The 20,676-nt window shown below is 66.4% G+C and overlaps 1 protein-coding gene across 5 annotated transcripts in view; it reads right to left on the bottom strand.

Annotated features, from left to right (window-relative positions):
* GSE1 (Gse1 coiled-coil protein) overlaps positions 1-20,676 on the bottom strand; it is a 387,483-nt gene that overhangs the window by 20,290 nt on the left and 346,517 nt on the right. For 4 of the 5 annotated variants that reach the window (XM_004753868.3, XM_004753871.3, XM_013056953.2 and 1 more), the window contains exons 3-4: positions 13,608-13,826; positions 3,037-3,236 (exon numbers count right to left, since the gene is read on the bottom strand). In XM_004753868.3, coding sequence (XP_004753925.1) covers positions 3,037-3,236; positions 13,608-13,826 — 419 coding nt within the window. The remainder of the gene's footprint in view (positions 1-3,036; positions 3,237-13,607; positions 13,827-20,676) is intronic. The other variant, XM_013056954.2, reaches the window with a different exon arrangement.

Raw genomic sequence — 20,676 nt, 5'->3', positions numbered from 1 at the left:
AACCGAAGGAGACAGGCCGCTGATGGGAATTTTTAATGAGCGGCCACATCTGCTCCCGCCTGCAGGCTGGCACGGCCCCATTGCTCACGGCGGGGTCCTCGCAGGTTCACGAGCTCTGGCTTGCCCTTCCCTGTAGGGGCGTTCGCAGGGCAGGCATCAGGGGGCACACGTACGTGCACCAATAGCCTGCCTGGGTCAGAGCAAGCCGTCCAGGACCCCCACATCCTACTGTTCCAGAGAGTTCTAGGGCCCATGCCTGACTTCGGGTCCTGCAGATGCCTGTGTGGACAGCAGGGCGAGCTCCCTATCTGGTCCTGGAGACCCTAGAGGAGACCCACTGCTGCCTCGTGCCTCAGTTTCTCCATCTGTCAAGGGGGCCAGTCAGAGCCCCAGCTCCTGGTGCGACAGGGACAGACGCGCACAGCAAGGGGAAGCAGGCGGAGAAGCAGCACATGGCCCGCCCATGCGAGCATCTTAGGGGCTGTGCGCAGGCCGGGGCTTGCTGGGTCTTCCCACGGGCCCGTCAGCTGGCACGCGGGCTGCGGCAGCACCCTGCTCCCCGCGGGGGCCACCGTGGGACGGAGAAGGCCCCATGGCTGTGGCCTGGGGTGCACCACTGGACAAGGACAGTAGCCAAGGAGACCATCAACCCAGGGAGCCGAACCCCCGGTCGGGGTCCTTGCCCTGAGGACCCCATCTGGGGAGTGGCTCCATCCAGGCAGCCCTTGGCACACCGGGTCCCGGCCTGGTCGCATGCACTCCAGGTACACAATCCCTGTGCAAGGCCAAGACCCCGGGGCAGCCACTGGCACGTAGGAGGCCCCCAAGGGCACCGTCCTGAGAGGCCCCTTCTCCCCTCAGTGGGACAAAGCCCAGCTTGAAGGCGGCTGGGCCAGATGGCACTTTGCCACCGGCAGAGGAAAAACACGGCGCGGCAGGACCTGGGGGAGGGGCAGGTGGACCGGCGGGGGCCGAGGGGTGGGGTGGGGGTTCAGTGGGCCGGACCCACGCGCCTTCCGTCTGGCTGGAGGCCTGCAGGCTTGTGGCAGGTCCCTGGGCACGAGATCACCCTCTGGGGGCGCACAGAGGCTGCCCGGACTGGCCCAGCCACCCCGGGGCCCCCCGAGAGTGCGAGAGGCTCCCGATGTCCTGGCAGAGAGCCGTGCCTCAAGGAGCATCTGGGGGCAGCTTCCCCTCCTGAGCGTGGCCGCTGCAGGCCCAGCGGTACAGACCAAGGCAGGACGAGGGGCAGGAGAATCCTTCCTTCTCCGGTGCCTGGAGAGAGTCCGGTCAGGCGGGCAGGACAAGCCCTGCTAGCTTGAAAATAAACCATTTTTCATCTCTGCTGTGGGCTGTGGCCCCCCTACCTGGGAGACAGGACCCTGGCGACTGGGGACGGCCAGGCCCAGAGCCCCACCCCCACGAGTCCCCACCTGGGGGGGGAGTGAGGGACCCACCCCCTCCCCGCCTTCACGCCTCCTGCCGGCTCCGCTGCCCAGAAGGATTACGTTCTCCACTGAGCCTCTGAGCCACACATCATCTGCTCATCCAGTTCCCTGCCCGCCGCCCCCCCTCCCAGCGGCGCCAGCGTTTCAGTCACCGCTGCGGTGGTACGCGGCGGGAGCAGATCGATCACAGCCCGTCCTCGGGGGTGACTAAATGCTTCTGAGGCAGGCAGGACCCTCGGAGGAGACCCTGGGAGGAGTCACGCGGCGCAGGCGAGCGAGGAGGGCATACGTGGCAGGCACCCTGGTCGGGGCCGATCAAGGGGGAAGGAAGCCGCTCTGGGGCAGGGCGAAGGGGACAGGCCGGGCCCCTGCAGCTGTCAGCAGCCAGTGCTGAGCCTGGGACACGGCAGGCAGGACCCAGGAACCACCCCCCTCCCCCGGAGCCCTAAGGTCAAGAAGGATGGCCAGGAGGCGGACAGCAAGACGCAGCGCACCCCTCCCACAGCAAAAATCCCCGGGGAAGACCCTTCGTCCTCCCTCAAACCAGGGCCAGCCCTGGGGCCTGCAAACCCCGCTGTGGCTGGAGTCTGGCCACCAGGCCCCACCTGGGCTCTCGCGGCCTCAAGCTGCACACAGAGCACAACGCACAAAGCCAAGGGCCCAGACGGCAGCTTGAGATGTGCACACGGCCACCCAGGAGAGCCCCAGCCCACAGCTGTTTCTAGGGATCCAGGGATCCTGGGTGGGTTCCTTGTGGATCCTCACTGGGGCCAGGGCCTGCCTGACGACCGCCCCCTCTGTGGACACAGGCAGGCTACCCCCGTCCCCCAGGGCAGAGAAAGAAGAGACAGACCCACCAAGAGGATGCACCCACCCAGTGCATGGTGGGGCTGGGGACGGCCTCTGTGCCCACCTGCCTCTCTGCTTCCATCTTTCTTGTGGTTTCATTGGTATTTCCCAGGACTGCACCCCCACCCCCGCCCAGAGCTTAGGAGGGAAACCCAGTGTTCCCAGCCCCCGACCCCGCTACTGGGACTCTCGGGGGAGCTGCTGGAGGGGTGGAGGTGGGAGGGGGGCGCGCAGCCGGGACAGGGCTGAAGAACCGCTCCCAGGGCCTTCTGCTGGGCAAGCGGCTGGGCAGCAGCCGCACGGGGAGCCCCAAGTACCGGGGGCGGCTCTGGAGGCTACCACGGAAGCCGGAGTGCAGCTACGCATGGAACCGCGACCCCCGCCCGCCAGTTCTCATGTCGGGGTGCGGACCCCCAGGGCCTCGGAGCGGGAGCATGCTGGGAGAGCTTCCAAAGGGTCACGGAGGTGGGCCGTGACCCAACACGACCCGTGGCATCAAGAAAAATGAGAACACAGACGGGCACAGAGGGGGGCCCGGTGGGGACAGAGGGAGAAGGCGGTCTGCACGCCCAGGAGAGGCCTCAGACCCCCAAAGAATAAGCGTGTCGTGGGAGCGAGCCCTGGCCCAGTGCTTGGCTGCGGCCGCCCGCCCGACACCGTCGCGTTTTCTTCCAACACACGGACGGACCCTCCAGGCCAGCGTCGCGCTTCCCGCGCCCGCCCGCGCGCCCGCGCTCACCTGCCGGCTCTCGCTCCTCCACACGCCGTTGACAGTCTTGGTGGGGGCGATCGTCACCACGGGGGGCGTGCTGGGCACACTGTGGCCCCCAGGGGGGACGATGATGGGGCCCATGGGCACGCGCTTCGGCGTGCTGGCCGGGGAGCTGTGGTTGGTGGCCGGCGAGGACACGGGGGACGACTCGCTGCTCAGTGAAGACCCTGCGGGAGAAGGAAGGGCAGAGCAGCGTGAACGGGGGGTCACACCCACCGAGGGCTCTGGCTGAGCCCAGCCAACCCGGCGCCGGCCGCACCCCGTCTCTGGCTTCCCTGGCCCCTTGGCCTCCTGGGACCAGCAGGGGCACAAGTGCAGGGTCCCAGCGCCGCTCACCCGAGCCCTGAACCCCGGCCCGAGGGGGAGAGGAGCCGGGAGCGTGAGCAGGGGGGGCAGGAAGGGCGACCCCTCCCCACGCTGATGGGGACCTGAGCCCCGGGCCCCGAACAGGGCCCTGACCCCTGTGTGCTTGCGGACGGAGGGGTCACGGGAGGGCCACGGGAGGGCCTGGCAGGGCGGGGACCAGGAGCAGTGGCCATAGGAGACTCATCTTTTTCCTTAGGTATCAACTGTGTTGACTTCAGTTTTAAAAACTGAGCTTTAATTCACCACTGAAACCATAAAGGTCGCTGGTTTCCAGCACATTCTGAGTCATAACCATCACCACTACTGGCTCACCTCCGTGGCCCCATAAAGACCGGGAGCCCAGCCTCACTCCCACCTGCTGTCTGCCCCCCGGGAGGCGGGTGCGCAGGGCCTGGGGCGGGGCGCAAAGCGCTCTGGGGCTCCCGAGCGCAGCCAAGCCGGCCAGCTGCTCCGGTCAGTGGCTGCTGCCCCTGCGATGGGCATGGCGTGAGCAAGGCAGGCACACTGGGCTCCCCAGGTCCGGGCCCCCAGAGGGCATCCAGCACTGTCCAGGTCCTCCAGAGCCCTGCCTGGGCCTGGCTAAGTGCGTGCACACACCCACCCGGCCCACCCCGCACTCCAGGTGGGGGGGGGGGTGGAGCCCCCTCACGTGACCACACCGTGGTGGGTCCACAGACATCGGCTCATGCAGCCCAATCCCCCATCCCAGACTGGCGTGGACCCCGGGGGACCCCACTTCATCTGGAAGCGTGAGAGCAGCCACGGTCGCGGGCGAGGAACACACGCTTGGCTACAGTCACGGTGGGGGGACGGGGAGGTCCAGGGGCTTCGGCCGAGCTGGACCACAAGCAGTGGCTTGGAGACGCCCCGTCAAAGGGCAAAGGCTGCCCCTTCTGAAAGGTCCCTACGGGCACCTTCTGTCAGCAAGAGCCCCCCGTGGGCGGGGGCAAAGGAAGCAGAGTCCGCAAAGACAACCCCCACAGGAGGAGAAGCCACCGACGTGCAGGCGTGGCCCCGGATTTTGCTCTCGAGGGCCGAGGGACCCTCACTGGGCCTCCGCACCACCTCCAGGGGCCACACTCACGCTACAGGGTGGGGATCCTGTGTGTGGAAAGGGGCGCCGACAGCCCCTTGCCCTGGCGGCCACGGCGTCGTCAGTGCGGGTCCCCCTCCTTCCTGCCCCAGGGACCTGACCAGCCAAGCAGGGCTCCCCAGCATCGCCAGGAAGCAAAGCGGCTGCACGCGGAGGCCCAGCAACGTGGACAGAGCCTTGACCTGGACGAGGCCCTCTTGTCCAGGACTCTTCAACAGGACTCCCTAGTCTTGTCCACGGCATGTACAACTGTACAAGGCAGCCCCACGGAGACACCCAGTCCCAACCCCACGGGGAAACCCCGGAGCAACCCCGGAGCAGCACGTTCTGCTCTTCGTATCCGCAATATCAAGGAGGAACGGGTGTCCCTCAGGGAGCTGCTCAAGGGCTGCTGTGACCCCCGAGTCCCCAGGTTAGACAGCAAGAACGGCCGCCACCCCACGTCGGTGGCTAGCTGCCCGCTAGCTTGGGTGCGGTCTGAAGCTCCTGGTCAGAGATCATTACTGCAGGGGAGGGCCAATGGCCCTGAGACAAGCTACATCTGGCCAAGCTGGTGACCACGCTGTTCTGCACCCAAAGCCGGTTTCAGGTCCCCTTCGGCCGGGGCAGGGGTGGGGGGCGGTCACAGGCGGATCCAGCCAGTCCGTGAGCAGACCTGACCTCTCCTGGAAAGTGACCTCCCTGAGGTTCCAGCATGGCCCTTGGGGGCTGGGGGCCCGTGCCCGTACTGACCAGCTGACACAGAGAGCACTGGGTGTGGAGTCCTGTACCCTCGCCCAGGTCTGTGCAACTCTGCAAACTGGCGGCACCTTCCAGGGAACGCACCCAGCAACACGGGGCCGGCGCCCACCAGAGAAAGGGCAGCCAGCAAGGGCGCTGCGGGCAGCAGAGACCACCTAGGGCCGGTTGCCAGCCCGCAGCGCCCCCTGCAGGGGAGGCTGGGTCACACCAGCACCCAGGGCAAAGACAGGATGATGCAGCCGTCCCATCGAAGGCGGGCGCGTCTCCTGATCCTCCTGATCACTGAGAGCCTGCCCCTGCGCCTTCCTGGAGATTATCTGGATTTTGATAAAAGTTCCACTTTGCCTTTTTTAAAAAAAACAAACACACACAAAACGCAACAACACACCAGATAAGGGATCTTTTCCCTAAAAGAGCATTTCCACAGAAACCCCGTGGCCCTCCTTTCTGGGTGGCAGGGGCTCCGTGGGGGCGGTCCCTGCATGACAAAACGCCCCGCTGCGAGGCGATAACTCACTGGCCCCGGCGAATTCATGGAGGGGTGGCCGTCACCCCGAAAAGGAGGCCGGTACCCCAGCCCTCAGTACATGCATGTGCCCATTCCAGGAGGTTGCCCTAAACGATCTCACCGGACGTGACCATGAGCACCGGCAGCTGCTCACTCAGTTGGTGTTTATGGCGCGTCCGTCTGGTCCCGGGCGTCGGGACTCCCCTTCTTTCTACGGCCGGCAACGCTTCCTTGTAGGCAGAAACGTGTTTTGTTTCGTGTGATCCCCACCCCCTCACCCAGCTCTGCGAGGGCTGCTGTGTCTCCTGCACTCACAGCTTGTCTCCCACTTAAGCCCCACACTCGGCTGCCAGGCCCACACCCTGGGAGGCCCCACTGTCCACGGGGGCGGAGGGGACTGTATGTGTGTTTTGGAGCCAGAACAGGAAGGAAGGAAAGCACACACAGGCCAAGAGCGCCCGGGGTCAAAGCAGAGGCCACCAAGAGCCTGGAGGAAAAGCTGGGGTCAAAGGCCAAGCAGGCTCGCGGCCTCTAGACACTGGGCAGATGGACCGGGCAGCCCACACAGCTCGGAGCCCTGCAGTGCAACAGCCCTGGGGGGCCTCGCAAGCCGGAGCAGCTGACAGCACCAGCCCCCCCACGAGGGGCTCCGCCTCACGCCATTAACTCGCCTCTCTAGATTAACCTCGTTTCTAATCTCCAGGCCAGGTGGCAGGGGGAGCTTGGGGGCCCAGGTGCACTCGGACTGGGAGGCCACCGGCAATTAGCAACCTCCTCCCCCCAGCACTGGGGCGGGGGGGGGGGCAGCATCACTGGCCGGCCAGAGCCCGTAATCCATCCCTGACCACGCACCCACAGTTAGCATGCGGCCACCGCGACCCCGCTCCTGTGACCGCCCTAATTAACCAGAGGCACACGGCAGGAGCCTGTCCGCGGGCGCGGGCAGCCGGCACGACGGGAGGCCCTGCACGCCGTCACCTCTGCCGTCTGCCTCGGAGGATTAGCGCCGAGGCCGCCGGGCACATGTAATTAACAGCTGAGACCCCAGACTCGGGAGACCGGAGCGGGGGAGCCTGGAAACCAAACTGCAAACCTTCCACGCCGTCTGCTCTCCCTGACACACATGCCGTTGGCCACCAACACAAGGACCCGCCATCCAGTGGACGCTGCCGCAGGTACCTCCGTGCCCAGCTGCAGGACCCCTACCCACTCCTCCAGCCCACCACACCGGCCGCGGTCTCTGGGCCTCACCCTGCACCGGGTTAGGGTTCTCGGCACTGATGACAGGGAGGACATGAGGGGACAGTCTCCCCAGAAAGGGACCATCGGCACGTCTTCCTGGGAGGTCCGCTTACGGGGCTGGGCCACCCAAGCCTGGCGGGGTTGGAAGGGGCAGTACCCCAGGGACAGACTCGTGTAGGAGGGTATGAGGGGCCCAGGCCCCGTGCCAGCAAGGGTTTCTCTGGCTTCCACCAGGGCAGGCATCCACCCGGGCCCCACAGCACAACCAGGGTGGGGCAGCGGCCCCCCGAGGACCCCATGTGCACCTGCTAGCCAGGGCCCTCTGCTCACCCCTGCGGTCTGTTCCGTCCTAGGTCCATCTCGGAAGGTCCCTGCGCAGGCTGCTGGACTCCAGAGGACAGCCAGCCTCCAGCGCCCCACAGCCCTGGGGGGCCCTGCCCTCCCCCTCCTCTGACCTCCCCTAGGCCTGGCGGGCGAACACCATCTGCCCCCAGAAAGCAGGCTGGCCGGCGGCGCGGCGTGCTCTGCTCACTGAAGCCGAGGGGCCGTGGGGCCTGCAGGAAGCCACCCGGCTGGCGGTCACCCACACGCCGCTCCCCGGACAGCCGCGAAGTCGGCCTCCCTGGGACGCGCCCAATGGAACAGCCACAGCGTGTGCCTTTTGGGAAGCTAAGTGTGCAGGTGACAGAGGCCAAACGCCATCGAAGGCAGGGGCATTTGCAGCCCGGCACAGTGGGGACAGTGGGGGCGGGGGGCACAGGCAGTCCTTGCCCAGCTGAGGGCCCTGGTTCGTTCCGATGACCCGTGGGCCTGGGCAGAAGGGCTGGGAAAGAGGCCCTGCACACCTGCTTCCAGGCCGGGGGTCTCCCTACCTGCCCACCAGCCGGAGTCCTCACCCCGCCTCACGGCCGCCAGCCACCAGCACGGTCCTGGGCCCAATCTTGAACACACGACGGTCCGTAAACCCAAATCCGCAAAGACAAGGCGTTGGTCTTTCTTATGAGCCACGTTTCCAGGGGCCCATTACTGGCCGGCGGGCTGAACTGGGGCTGGCCAGAACGGCGGGCTCGGACGCTGGGGACAACGCGGTGGGGGCCGAGGAGCACCAAGGCAGGGGGAGCCCTGGGAAGGCGACAGGGCCAAGTTGGTGCCGTGTCACCACAGCCAGGGGAAGCCTGCTGTGCGAAATGCCCCTGGGCCGGGCATTGCCCCTGGTCCATTGCTCTGGTCAGACCCATCTTGCCCACCCAAGCCTTCCCCCTTCCCCCCATATCCCTGCATCGGGGGCACACGTGGCTTCTCCAGCTCCAGCCTCCCGGGCCCTCCAGCTCTTGCCTCCAGAACCCCGAGGGCCCAGGGTCAGCGGAGAAGGTCCCCCCACCGCAAGCTCACACCTGTATTTGGAGTCAGATGGGGCCACAGACACCCATGGGGAAATGCCAGCGCTCGGGTGACCTGCTGCGGGGAGCAAGCGCGCCAGGCCAGATCCTGCCTTCCCTGGCTTGGCTGTTTTCTTTGAAACAAAGAGATTTTGGGGGCAGCACGGAAGACCCCGCCCTGCTCCACCGGGCCAGCTGTGTGGCGGCAACACTGGGGGGCAGAGTCCCACCCACACGCTCTGCCAAGGGAGGGATCCGCCCCGCCTCCCTGGGGCTTGGGGACAAGACCCGGGCTCCGGCAGCTCCCCAGGCCTGGCAGTAACCAGACCCGCCTGCCAAGCCGGCGACAAGACGAGGCAGAAAGCCAAGAAGTGCCGGGGAAGGAAGCCAGGCAGGGGCGCCCATGGTGTTTGGGGCCCTGGACCTGGAGTGTTAGAAATTCACACCCCACAGCCCCCGCCCCTGCAGCCAGTGCTCTCGGCAGATGCCCCCTCCGGAAGGCCACTCCACCACCCCATGGGGTCCAGGGTGGCAACGCTATGCACCTGACACACTGTGTAGAGAGAGGAATAGGTCCCAGAGGCTTCGGGGCCCACCATGCTTCCTCTGCCTAGCCGGGGCCCCCAGGCCACACAGGGACAGCCCAGAGACACTTGCCCTGGACAGGGGCACGGAGTATGCACTGTGCAAGGCACAGAAGGTGGGCCGGCCAAGCACCTGAGTTAGGACCCTCCAGGTGGGCTCACGGGGTGGGGTCAGGGGAGACGCACAGCCCCAGGGACCTGGAAGGCTCCCCACACCACTGCCCCTGCCCGGTCCTGGGCAGATGGGCCCTGCAGCCCTGCGGGAGGTGAGATCGCCCCATGGCCAGTCACAGCCAGTGCCTGGCAGCGGCCCCTGCCGCGTCATGCCCCGGCCGGCAGGGATGCGGGTGCCCAGGCTCGCCCTCTGCAGGGAGCTCAGGGGAAGGGTCAGGGCCGCTGGGGAGCTGCGGTCACACTCCAGGCGAGGCCCCTCCTGACTCACACCCTCACTTAGTCATTCACAGGCACCTCCCCGCCCACAGAAAGCCGGGGTCCCAACAAGCCCTGCAGGGCAGGCCTCGGAGGCTGGGACACTCTGAGGGTCAGTGCAGTCTTGGGGTTCCCTAGACTGGGGCTCATTCCAAGGCTAAAACTGGGGCTTCCAATGCCAATGGAGGGGTGTGTGTGTGTGGGGGGGGGTACAGTCTCTGCACGGAAGAGGCTCCTGCGTGGGGACAGGCTGGATGAAGCGGCCAGGCCGGTGCTGGAGCTGGACGAGCAGTGAGGGGGCGGAGGGCCGAGTGGCCCGGGAGGACATCCTTTCTGCGGCCAGAGACACGGAGGAGCCCCACGCGAGCTGTCTCAACAGGGCGCCCCAGCCCATCACGGAGAAGGAATCTCCCGGGTTTGACCGGGACCAGTGGGGGCTCAGACCCCGAGCCTCTTCCAGAACGATGTGCTGTGTGGGTGCGCTCACTCCCTGGGCACCCTTTATCCCCAGGGGGAAGAGGAGGAACCTGGAGACAGACCGCAGCCGCGGCGGTAGCAGCTGACCCCCAGCGTGGACGGGTGGGGCCTGCGGGTCCAAGCCCACTCTCTTCCCACGGAGACCCTCTCCTTTCCAGGACCCTCCCAGGGACGAGGCTCCACCCCTCCCTGCGCAGTGGTCAGAGGTAGGGGAGGAGGGCACGAGCGGCCACCAGCGGCACGCAGCTGCTATATGCCTGGCCCGAGCGTGTTCTCTCTGAATCAAAATCCAGGACAAGATCGCTAAGAAGAGAGAAGCCCAGAGAGGTCAAGCGAGGTGCCCGGGACACACAGCAAGGACGTGAGCTAGGGCACAAGGCAGGTCCAGGCCCTCATGGCACCCACAGTCCCACCCGGAGCAGCGGGCACCCCCACTCCACACGCCCCCCGCCCCCCGGCAGTCTGGCTGCACACTAGGCGTCTCCGAGCCCCGGTGCGGAGAGAACCCCCCCATCAAGGGGCCGATTTCTCCGTTCTCATTCCTTCTCTCACGGTAGAGCAAAGCACGCGGCGGAGAGGACTTCCTCTGAACAGAAGGTTTCGACTGTACCCTTGGGGCACGACAACGCGAGCGAAGACATTAGCCCGAGAAGCGGAGGCGAGAGTGCGGGCCAGAGCTCGGCCTACACGGGCGCTTCACAGCAAGGTAGGGGTGGCGGGGGAGAGGGTCCCAGGCGACCGGAGACACACCAGGATGCATGTGGCCGGCAAGACGGGCCCTGCGGTCCTCACCCCACCGCATCACGGATGCCCACAGAGACAAGGAGCCCTGGGGAGGGCAGGTCAGCGAACAGGCCAGGGAGGGATCCGAGTCTGTGGCTTCCAAACTCCCCTCTGCTGCCGCCGACGAGGGACTAGTGTCCTCCAGCCCTGTGACGGCGGAGGGGGGGGTCACACACACCCGTGACAGATGCGGGGTGCCAGCCGGCCCTGGAACATCAGGTTGAGCGCGGGAAGCCAGACACAAGAGCTCAGTGTCCCCCCACCCCCGCCAGCCTATCGGGGCTCCCGGGACAGGGGTGGAGGAGAAGACGCAGACAGGCACAGCCCTTCCGCAGGGGCAAGGACACGGCCTGGGAGCTTGGGTCACGCCTGCACGACTCTGGACACCATACACGACGGCATCTTACTGCTTCAGAAGGGGGCTCTCATGGCCCTGAACGCATCTGCAGAATTTCACAAGTATCCGGCTCCTTCCTGGACCACCAAAGCCCACCAAAGCCCCCTCCCACCCCCCCCATCCCCTGGCAGGGCTCTGGTTCCAGGGGGAAAGGCAGGGCAGAAGCCCTGGGACCTGCTGGCTCCCTCCTCTTGCCGCCACTGCCCCCAGGCTTCCGGAAGCCGACAGCCCCATCACCCGCGACCCCCCACCCTGCACCACCAAGATAGGTCCAGGGGCGAGGGGCTGCCGTCCTAACCCCGGCTTTGCGAGCCTGCTTCGACAGGTCTCCGCACCAGCGAGGGGCAGAGGCACGCCCGCACAGGGTGGGCACCTCGGGCTCACGGCTGGACCTCTCTGCGCCTCGGCCTGGCCATCTGTACACCGGGCCGCTCTGGGCTGTGATCCCTTCTACTGACGGGCGGAGGAGACGGCCAGGTCACCCTGGGGGCGACTGAGTGATATGTAGGAGACCAGGCACAGCTGCAGCCCGGAGATGCTCCCCGAGAGGGGCACCGCCTCCTGGTGTCTCAAACCGAGGCCTGACGGGGCAAACAGGGCCACGGTCCCGGCTCCAAGGCTTCGAACTCTCCCAACTCGGCCTTTGGCTGCCAGAAACCCCTCAGCTCGCGAGATGCAGCGTGACGAGGGCCGAGAAGCGCCCACGGTGGGACCCGCACGAGGGGCGGCCGGATTCCAACACGCTCCACGGACGCGGAGGCCCCCAAGCCCCAGCCCCACCCACATCGGAAGGACGGGGCGAGGGCACACCAGCCGCCGCCGAGGCCGCGCTCCCGTGCCAGTAAGAGCCCCAGCGGCGGGCCGGTGCCACCTTCCCTCTCCCGGCCCCTCCCCGCCAAGTCACACTTCTCGGGGCAGGAAAGGCGATCGCCCTGTCACAGCTGTGAACTGGGCCCGCGGCCACAGGACCAGCCCCTGCGGCAGCACACGGTTTCCGGCCCTTCCCACCCAGAAGCCTCTGGCCCGTCTGCCCAGCCAGACACCGAGAGCAGCCTAGGGCTGCAGAGAGCAGACAGGGCCATGGAGGCAGGCTCCTTCCTGCCCCGTGCCCACGGCCCTCGCGTGAGCCCCCAGCCTCAGACCTCCCCTGCCTGCCTCTGTGAGGAGGGAAACGGCCCTTCCACGGCTGTGTCCTCGGCCGCGGTGACGCGTGACCTCAGGACAAGGCCGGTGAGCCAGAGGATGGTCCAGGAGGACTCCGCACAGGCACAGTCAGCATTCTCCCCTGTGCCAACACTTGCCTTCTGAATGCTGGGAAAGGACAAGACCAGAGCAGGTAAATCAGCCACGGGGGTGGCCTGTCCCCTCCCAGGGGACGATGGAGTCACAACCCCTCCATCCCCGCCATGCGTCCCCCTCCAGGTCGCCTGGTCTGGGGGCCTCCACGGGCCCGGGCAGGGAGCTCGCAGCCTCCTGCGGGCCGTGTGAGCCCCAAGCGTGTGGCACGCCGTTGCTGTGTGCAGTAGGCCCTACTGTGCGTGGCCAGGGAGTGCGCTCCGGAGGTGTGGAAGGCTCCGGGGGGCGTGGAAGGCGAGGAGGGGTGTGGGTGTGCACCAGGAGCCATGCTCTGCCCAGGCAGACCCAATGGCCCCACGGCAGGCGGACGCTCAACAGGCCCCAGTGGTCTGGTCTCGCGGGCCACGGTCTGCTGGTCCCCTTACACATGCCCCTCAGCCCAATGACCAGAAAGAGGGGAGATTCGGAACTTAGAAGAACCCCCAGCCAGTCCCCATCAGGGCCAATGTCCCCTCTGCCAAGCCCTGAACCTCTGGGGCAAGACGGATCCCCAGGTCCCTGCTTCCTCTGCCCAAGTCCAAGCAGCAAGTCCGGAGATCGGCCGGGGTGTCCCGGCGGCCCCAGGCACAAACTGCCTCCTACCCCCAATGTCCAACCAGCGGCCCATGACCCGGACTAACATGGGCACCTGGGTAGTGGTCCCCACGAGCACCTGAAGCTGGGGACCCCGAGAGACCCCAAATCAAGACCAAACCACAGAGAGGGTCAGTATTCGCCTAAAGCCACACAGCACGTCACTGCCCGAGTGACCCCAGAAGCCAGGGCTCCGAACCTCGGGGGGACACCCATCCACGCCAGCACGTGATCCCTGCCTTGGGGAGGTAGGTAGTCATGGGGGGGGCGCTGTCCCAAAGACTCCCCCCCCAACTCTGAGACCAACAGGTTTCTGGAGACCGTGGCCGCCCCCGCGGCGGCTCCCGGGGCCGAGGCCAGACAAAGGCGGCAGAGAGGGCAGAAGCAAAGCACAGGAACCAGGGCCGGGCGGGGGTCCCGGAGGGTCTGACCGGAACCAAGCAGCATGGCAGACCCGAGAGCGGCGGGGGGGCGGGCGCGGGGGTCCTGTGAGCGCGGCTCCCGGTGGCGGGGTACGGCCGGCTCTCCAGGAGCCCACGAGGCCCGGGAGGAGGGGGCTGCGCTCGCTGTCCCCCCCCTCGGGCTGCAGCCCGGCGGGCGCGCCTCTTACCTCTGGGCTCCTCCGCCTGTTTGGCGAGCTTGCGCAGCGCGGCGGCAAAGCTGGAGGACGGCGCGGCCTGGGCCGACAGCGTGCTGCTGCTGGCGGGGCTGCCGCTGGGCACCAGGGCGCCATTGAGCGGCGAGGGGGTGAGGGGGCTGACGGTGGCGGTGGTCCTGGTCGCGGTGGAAAGCATCCCTAGTGAAGGGGACTTGGGCTCATGGCTCATGCCTGAAACAGGAAAAGAAGAACCAGAGGTCACCCAGAGAGCAGGAGGGCCCAGCACCAGAGCGGGGGGTCCGCGGGGCACCAGCAAGCAGCATGCAGGGACAGGGACGGGGGCAGACGCGGGTGGCCCCGGCAGGACAGGCGAGACAGAGGACAGGCAGCGGCGCAGAGAGAGCAGGGACCCCCTGCCCCGCCGACCCACAGCCAGAGCCTCAAGTGCACACAGCACCCCGTGACCACGGACGCCAGACGGCATCTCCGGCCACATGCGGGAGGGGCGACAAGGTGTGGGCTGGTGTCCTCACGGCGACAAGGACCGGGCGGGAGGCAGAGGCCCCAGCAGCGGGAAGGAAGACAGCCACAGAGCTACTCCCCACTAAGGTTTCTGCACCGGCCCACCCCACCCCCTGCCTCCCACCCCCACAGGGGAGGCCGGCCCTGCTCCTGCCCCCGTTCTAGAGAAAACAGACTTGGGTTCTGCCCCGGGGAGGCCAGCCAGGGATGCTGGCAAGTCCCTACGGACGCAGGTGCCTCAGGGAACGGCCCCACGGGCAGCTGTGCCAGCCATGGTGGGGGAGAACGCGGCCGCCCCGTACACCCTGCCTGCGGGGGCCGGGTTCAGGCCTCACTGACGGAGGAGCTGCTGCCCGCCAGGGGGACACCAGGTGCCATGGGCGGGGGACACACATAGCCATCTTCCTACAGGCCTTCCCTGTCCTGTCCAAGTGCCAACGAGGCGGCTGACCAGCCTCCCGAGAGCCCGATCAATAAAGGCCCAGCGCCGTCAGGCAGCCGAGGGCGTCGCGCCATAAATAACATTAACATCCCTGCCCTCTCGGGGCCACCTGCGGGGCCCGGCCCCGCTCCCCGCCCTGGCCGCGGGCGCGTTCCAGGGGCATAAATCAAGCCCGATGGCCTTGCGGCGGGCAGGGGCCACGGGTCATGTGAAGGGAGAAGCAAATCGACTTCCAAACCCCCAGACGGACACCCAGGAGGGGCGGGCATCCGGGAAGGGTCCCGGGAGTCGCGGGTGATGGAGCACGCAACACGACAGGGCAACGAACACTCTCTACTCGCAGGGTGGCAGCAAGGAGCGCCCCCGGGCAGCAGCCCAGCCCCCCTGGGTTCTGCGCTGAGCCTCAAAGAGTCTAACTGGAAGCGGCTTCCACATCCAGCTCCGTGGGCCAGCAGGCGAGAAGGGGGAGCCCCCCAGGAGGTCAGGCAGGGGGTCAGGTGCCGACCTGCTGCCCCCCTCCCCAAACTAGCCAGGAGAGGCAGTGGGTCCGCATGCACACGTTCTTAAGCCTGAGTCCCAGAGCACCAGGCGAGGCAGAAAGAGCCATCCTCGGGGGCGGGGGTTTAGGCTGAGGGTGAGGGCTTGTGCTGGGAAACAAAGGACCCCACCAGGCCGCCACACTGGGCAGCTCCACTGAGCGGCTGAGACTGCACCAACCCCCGGCTGACCCATACACCCATACGTCCTCCTTCTGGAACAGCGGGGGCAGGGGGTGAACCCCAGGAGAGAAACCCGAGAATCCAGGGGGTGTGGGAGGGGGTCCCTTCCCCAGCAGGCTGATGGCCAGAAAACGCAGGTCTCAGGCCCGGGTCATTCCTGGTCAAATCAGCACTGGGCCAGGCCCTAGAGGCCCTTGCTTCTGAGCAGGACGGAAGCTGGCGCTCCGGGAGTGCGGCCCCAGGCCACAACCAGCACCCTCTCCTCCTCCCGCGGTGGCCAAGGTCACAGAGTGAGGAAGTGGGGGTCCGAAGGTCAAGCTTAGCATCCCTTGGTGACCAGGTACCTGAGCCGCGAATCCCACTCTGCAGCCTCAAAGCCATGTGACCTCAGGCAAGTCACAGCCTCTCTGGGCCTGTCTCCTCGTCTGGGAAATGCAGTTAAGGACAAAGTCTACCTTGCGTGTTCACCTAGACAGGCTTCAAGGAACTAATTCACACAAAGGGCTTTGGCCTGTGCCCGGCGCACACCAGGGGCCGCTGATGGAACCACCAGCCCCCGGAGGGGCAGAAACACGGGTCCGGAGGGCGGCCACCCCGGCCGGCCTCCGCAAACCAGGACACACGCTTCTGGAACTGGGCTGCCCGCCCCGGGCGATGTGGGGTCACAAGCCCACGAGCTGCTGGGGGCGGCCCCCACGGCCCCCACGGCCCCCCGCGGCCCGGCAAGCCGCAGGAGCTGACGCGGGTGGCCCAGAAGTCCTCCAGGGCGCGCTGAGCACCCACAGCCAGGGCAGCGACGGTTGTTCTGGGGTGGGGTGGGGTGTGGGGGAGGCAGACAGTGCTCGGGGACACCACGTGGTGAAACGGACACGGGGTTGAGGCCCACCGGTCCAGGCCAAACGCTCAGGGGAAGGCGTGGCTACAAAGGGCAGCTGGGAGCCAAGCTGCCTCAGGAGAGACCCTGGGCTCTCTCCCACAGGGGACATCAGTTAGGCGTGGCTGGGTCACCTCCCCAGATGCCTCAGCACAGGCCTGGGGGAGGCCAGCAGAGCACTGCGGAGGGGAGGGGGAGACACACAGGCCAGGAGCTGTCCACAGTCCAGTCCTGGTCACACGCACGGCGCAAGGCCACACAGGCTGGCTCCACGCCCAGCACTTGCACCCCATCTCCGGGCCCCACACGGCATCCCTGCGCACCCTCACCACTGCCCGCTCCAAGGCCTCAACAGGACGCTCGACCAGGAACAGACGGACGAGCACGCACATGCACGGCTGAGATATGGGTCACCATAGGGTCTTAAAAACACACCCACCAAATCTTCGTTCCTCAAGGGACGGAGAGGAGCTCTCTTGCCCCGACAGGGGCCAGGCTTACGGACTCACTTCTGATGAACAGAGCAGGGCAGAAGCAACAGCGTGACTTCCAAGAAGAGGCCGTCAGAGGCACGGTGGCCGCTGTCTCGCCTCACCTCAGCGGAGCTCCTCAAGAGGCCGGGGACAGTCCCAACTTTCCTGCCATCTCCAGACAAAGCCTTGTCCCAACCCTGGCCCGGCCGAGCCTTCGGATGAGACCACTGCCCCCGCTGCCAGCTGGACCACAGCCTTCCTGGAGCCCGACAAGTTCAATCATCTCCAAATACTCTATTGCCTTTACCCACGGTCTCCAAAATGGGCCCCCTCGACGCCATCGGGGACCATCAACCACACGCTCCCTGTCTCCTCATTCCTTAGAGAGCCAGCCACCTCTCTGTAATCCCCAATTCTGTGAGACAGGTGCCAGTGTGCCCGTTTTACAGATGGGGCAGGAAAGCCTCGGATGCCGGGCCCGCCAGAAGGCCAACAGCAGGGCTGAGGTTACCACAACAAAAACCCTGTTTATGCGAAAGTGGCCAGGGCCCTGACGCAGACCCCTCCTGCCCACAGCGCACACGGAGCTGAGAAGGGAGGGAGGCGATGCGGTCACCGCACCTCACAGCGACCAGTCCCCAAGGCCCAGGAGCTGGTGGGAAGCCACTGCCTAGTGGCCATGTGACAGGCCGGCCAGCTGGTGACCTGGGCAGACCTGCTGTGGCTGCCAGCTGACAGTGCTGGCCAGGGTAGCAAAGGGCAAGTCCCAGGCCAGACCCCAAGGATCACAGACCCCTTACGGTGTGGGCGGGTGTCTTCCCCGAGTGGCAGCAAAAGGAACAAAGGTCTCACTTCTGTCCTTGTGTCTATGCCGTAACTTCCCTGCACTCAACCAGGCTTTCACAGAGCAGGGGGGACCACGGGGGCACCTGTGTGGCTCAGCTGGTTCAAGAGTTTGCCTTCGGCTCAGGTCATGGTCTTGGGGTCCTGGGATAGAGCCCCATGTGGGCTCCCTGCTCAGCGGGGAGTCTGCTTCTCCCTCTCCCCCTGCTCGTGTGTGTGCGTTCTGTAACACGTGACATCTTAGTAAGTAAATGGGCAAGGGGGGCGGGGTCAAAGAGACGGACACTCAGCAGCGTGAAGCTGGCCGCCGACAGAGGCCCCAGGGACGCCCCTCGGGCCAGGGCCTCCCCTGCTGGAACTCAAACCCAAAGCCTTACCTACTGCTCCCCAACCTGGCCTGGTGACGAGGGTCTTTACGGATCAGCTATGCTGTGAACGTCACGGTCACACTCCTGCTGGCCCCAAGTAACCTCCCCTCCCGCCTAAGTCTCCCCTCAAACGAAGCCCAGCACCAGCTCCCTGGGCTCTGGCCAGAGCCCTCTGGGTTCCTGGGGGTCCCCCAAAGCCGCCGTCTCTGCCGCGGTGTCGGCTGTGGGCTCCAGGGGCGCTGCACGCCAGGAAAGCTGCTGCGGCTGTCAGGTCACTTAAAATAGAATCTGCACCCAGCCACTTCATTACGGAGCTAAAATTAGCAGCACTCCCGCAGCCTGCAAACCCGGAGGGCGGGCTGGGGGCCACCAGCCGCCCGGATGGCAGTTCCCGGCACCCACGATGGAGCGCCACAGGCCAAGTTCACAGGACCCCGACGCCTGGCAAAGGGTCACCCCGGACCCACTATGACACGACGCAGCCTCGGGTGGGGTCCCCCTTGCTCCCCCAAGCTCTGCCCCGGGGAGCAGAGGCGGGCCTGGGTCTCCCCCACGCATGTGCCCTCTGGCCGAGTCCGCGGCGGGTGCTGCCACGACCGCGGAGCCCACAGGGGTGGGCTGAGGGGAGACGGGACCTTGGGGTGGCCCCCGCACCCTCAGGAGGCCCCAGGGGAACAGGGGGCACCTGCTCCCCGTGCCCTCATTAGAGAAGGTATTTATTAACTTCTGTGCTCCTGGCCGTTGACTGAATTCTTGTCTACATTATCAGCTCATGTAAATTCATTATCCTAACAGCTGGGAATAAGCTCCGCGGCGTGGAGGCCGGTGATGGATGAGAGCCGGGGGGCCGGGGGCAGCGCGGGCTCCCTCCGCACCGCGCCCTCCAGCTCTCCCGCCACGTGCGACTCAGTGCGACTCGGGGCGGGTGGCCTCCTGGCTGCTCATCTACATCACGGTCAGCTCCTCGGGCCGGGACTCCTGCCACCACTGGCCGCCCACCCACGCAGCCTCCCCAGGGCAAAAAGCCACCATGGACAGAAGCCTGGAGGTGAGATCCCACCACTCCTGAGCCCCCTTGTGGAGAGGCCAGGATGTCCCCCCGTCCCCCCCCGCCCCCCCCGGGGCCGGCGCGGGAGCCCAGAGCCCACTGCCCTGCCCCCTTCCCGGGGCTTGCCACTCCCGCGGCTCCTCCTCCCCAAGGTGGCGTCTTTAATCAATACTTTTCCTCTTCTGCCTCTGCTTCTAATGTGGCCAGAAGCAGCACAAAGCTTTAAAAAAAAAAAAAAAAAGGCAAAAGGCCCCGCGGTCAGGGCCACTGCAGTTCCCTGCTCTCCAGAAACCCACCTTGTCCTGGTTCTCCAGAACGAACCCCATGCTCTGATCAGCAGGATTTAAATGGGGGGGGGGGACCAACACGCCGTGAACTGTGGTCCCGGCCCCCTCCCTCCTGTCGTATTCATCAGCACACGGGCCTCCCACCGGCCTCCTGCAGACCCTGTAATTACCGCTTCCTTTCATGGGTTCTGCCCGGCACCAGACCTCGGGCCTGCTCCCTCCATGCTCTCTAATTACAAGCTAATGGCTGAGATGAATTTTCTGCTGGCTCCCGGTTCAAGCACCCGTCCGCCCCTTCCCCCACAGCGGGCCCCCCTACCCCGGAGTAATTACACCCCGCGGGGCCGGCCCGGCGGGGGCCTCCCTGGGCAGCCCAGCGTGCGCAGTCTGGACTGGGATTCTCGCCCTCACCCCCCTGGTGAATCTTCATTACCACGGAGAGAGATGTTTATGAGCAAATACAGCACGTCCCTGGGCTCAGGACCCTCCCCCCGCGCGCCTTCCACTCGGTGACCCCCGTGCCCCTCAAAGGCGGTGTCCCTGCTGCCCTGACAAGGCCAGGGTGACCCCGCCGCGGAGACCGGGCGGGTGGCGGCGGTGTGGGGTGCCACGTGATCCTGGGAGCCCGAGAAGCTTCATAATAAATTCATTATTATATTTGCCGTTGGCGTGTTCCTAGCTCACTCGCATGAAGCAATTTTTCTTGGGGGTGGGGGGCGGGAGAGTCGGGAAGGCCTTCCTGCTCCCGGTGCCCAGGGTGGCCTGCTTAGGCCTCATGTCCTTTCTCGACTGAGGACAGCCCCTCAGGTCGTAGGCTGCTAAGGGACCGGGGCCGCTTGCTTGTGCCGAGTCCCAGAAGAGGACCTGCTCCCCAAGACCTGGCCGCTGGAGCAGGGAAAGGCCCCAGCAGACGGCCTGGGTCCTGACCTGGAATCAGGGAGAAGGGCAGGGAACGGAGGGAGGGAGCGAGGAGGGGCAGGGGCAGAGTGAGGCCGGCCTGCGTGTCCATGGGCGACCCCGGCCAGGCAGCTCCCTCTCCCAGGCGGCGGCCACCCTCCCCCGCGCGGACCTGTCACTCAGCAGCATCAAGGCACCAGGGAGCCCAAGACAGGAGCCTCAGAGCCGCGGAGAGGGTCCCCCAGAAACAGTCAACGAGCGTGGAGGCCACCCCTATCCAAAGCCAATCTCCAGGGTCAGCTGACAGCCGCTGTGAACCCGGAGCGGGGTCCAACCCAGGCCACGCAATGCTCACAGCGCGAGCGGTGCTCGACAGTGGGAGGCCCTCGGGGAGACCAAATCCAAGCTCCAAGGAAAACGAGAGAGAGGAACGTTCCGGAGAGACCCCTACGCCCATCACGACAGGCCCACGCACCCGGTAACAGCTTAACAGGTGTGGGCCACGGGGGCCGGGGGGCCGAGAGGTTCCCGGGAGGGATGCCCTCTCCCAGCGGGAGCGACGGGTGGAACGCAGAGCAGGTGTGGGGTGGCATCCCGGGGAGCCCCCC

Source organism: Mustela putorius, unplaced genomic scaffold (assembly GCF_011764305.1).
Source record: "Mustela putorius furo isolate JIRA1106 unplaced genomic scaffold, ASM1176430v1.1 tig00000174_pilon_pilon_pilon, whole genome shotgun sequence".
In the NCBI taxonomy this organism is placed as follows: domain Eukaryota; kingdom Metazoa; phylum Chordata; class Mammalia; order Carnivora; family Mustelidae; genus Mustela; species Mustela putorius.
The sequence above is the reverse complement of the archived record's forward strand: the minus strand, read 5'-3'. Positions and strand labels throughout refer to the sequence as shown.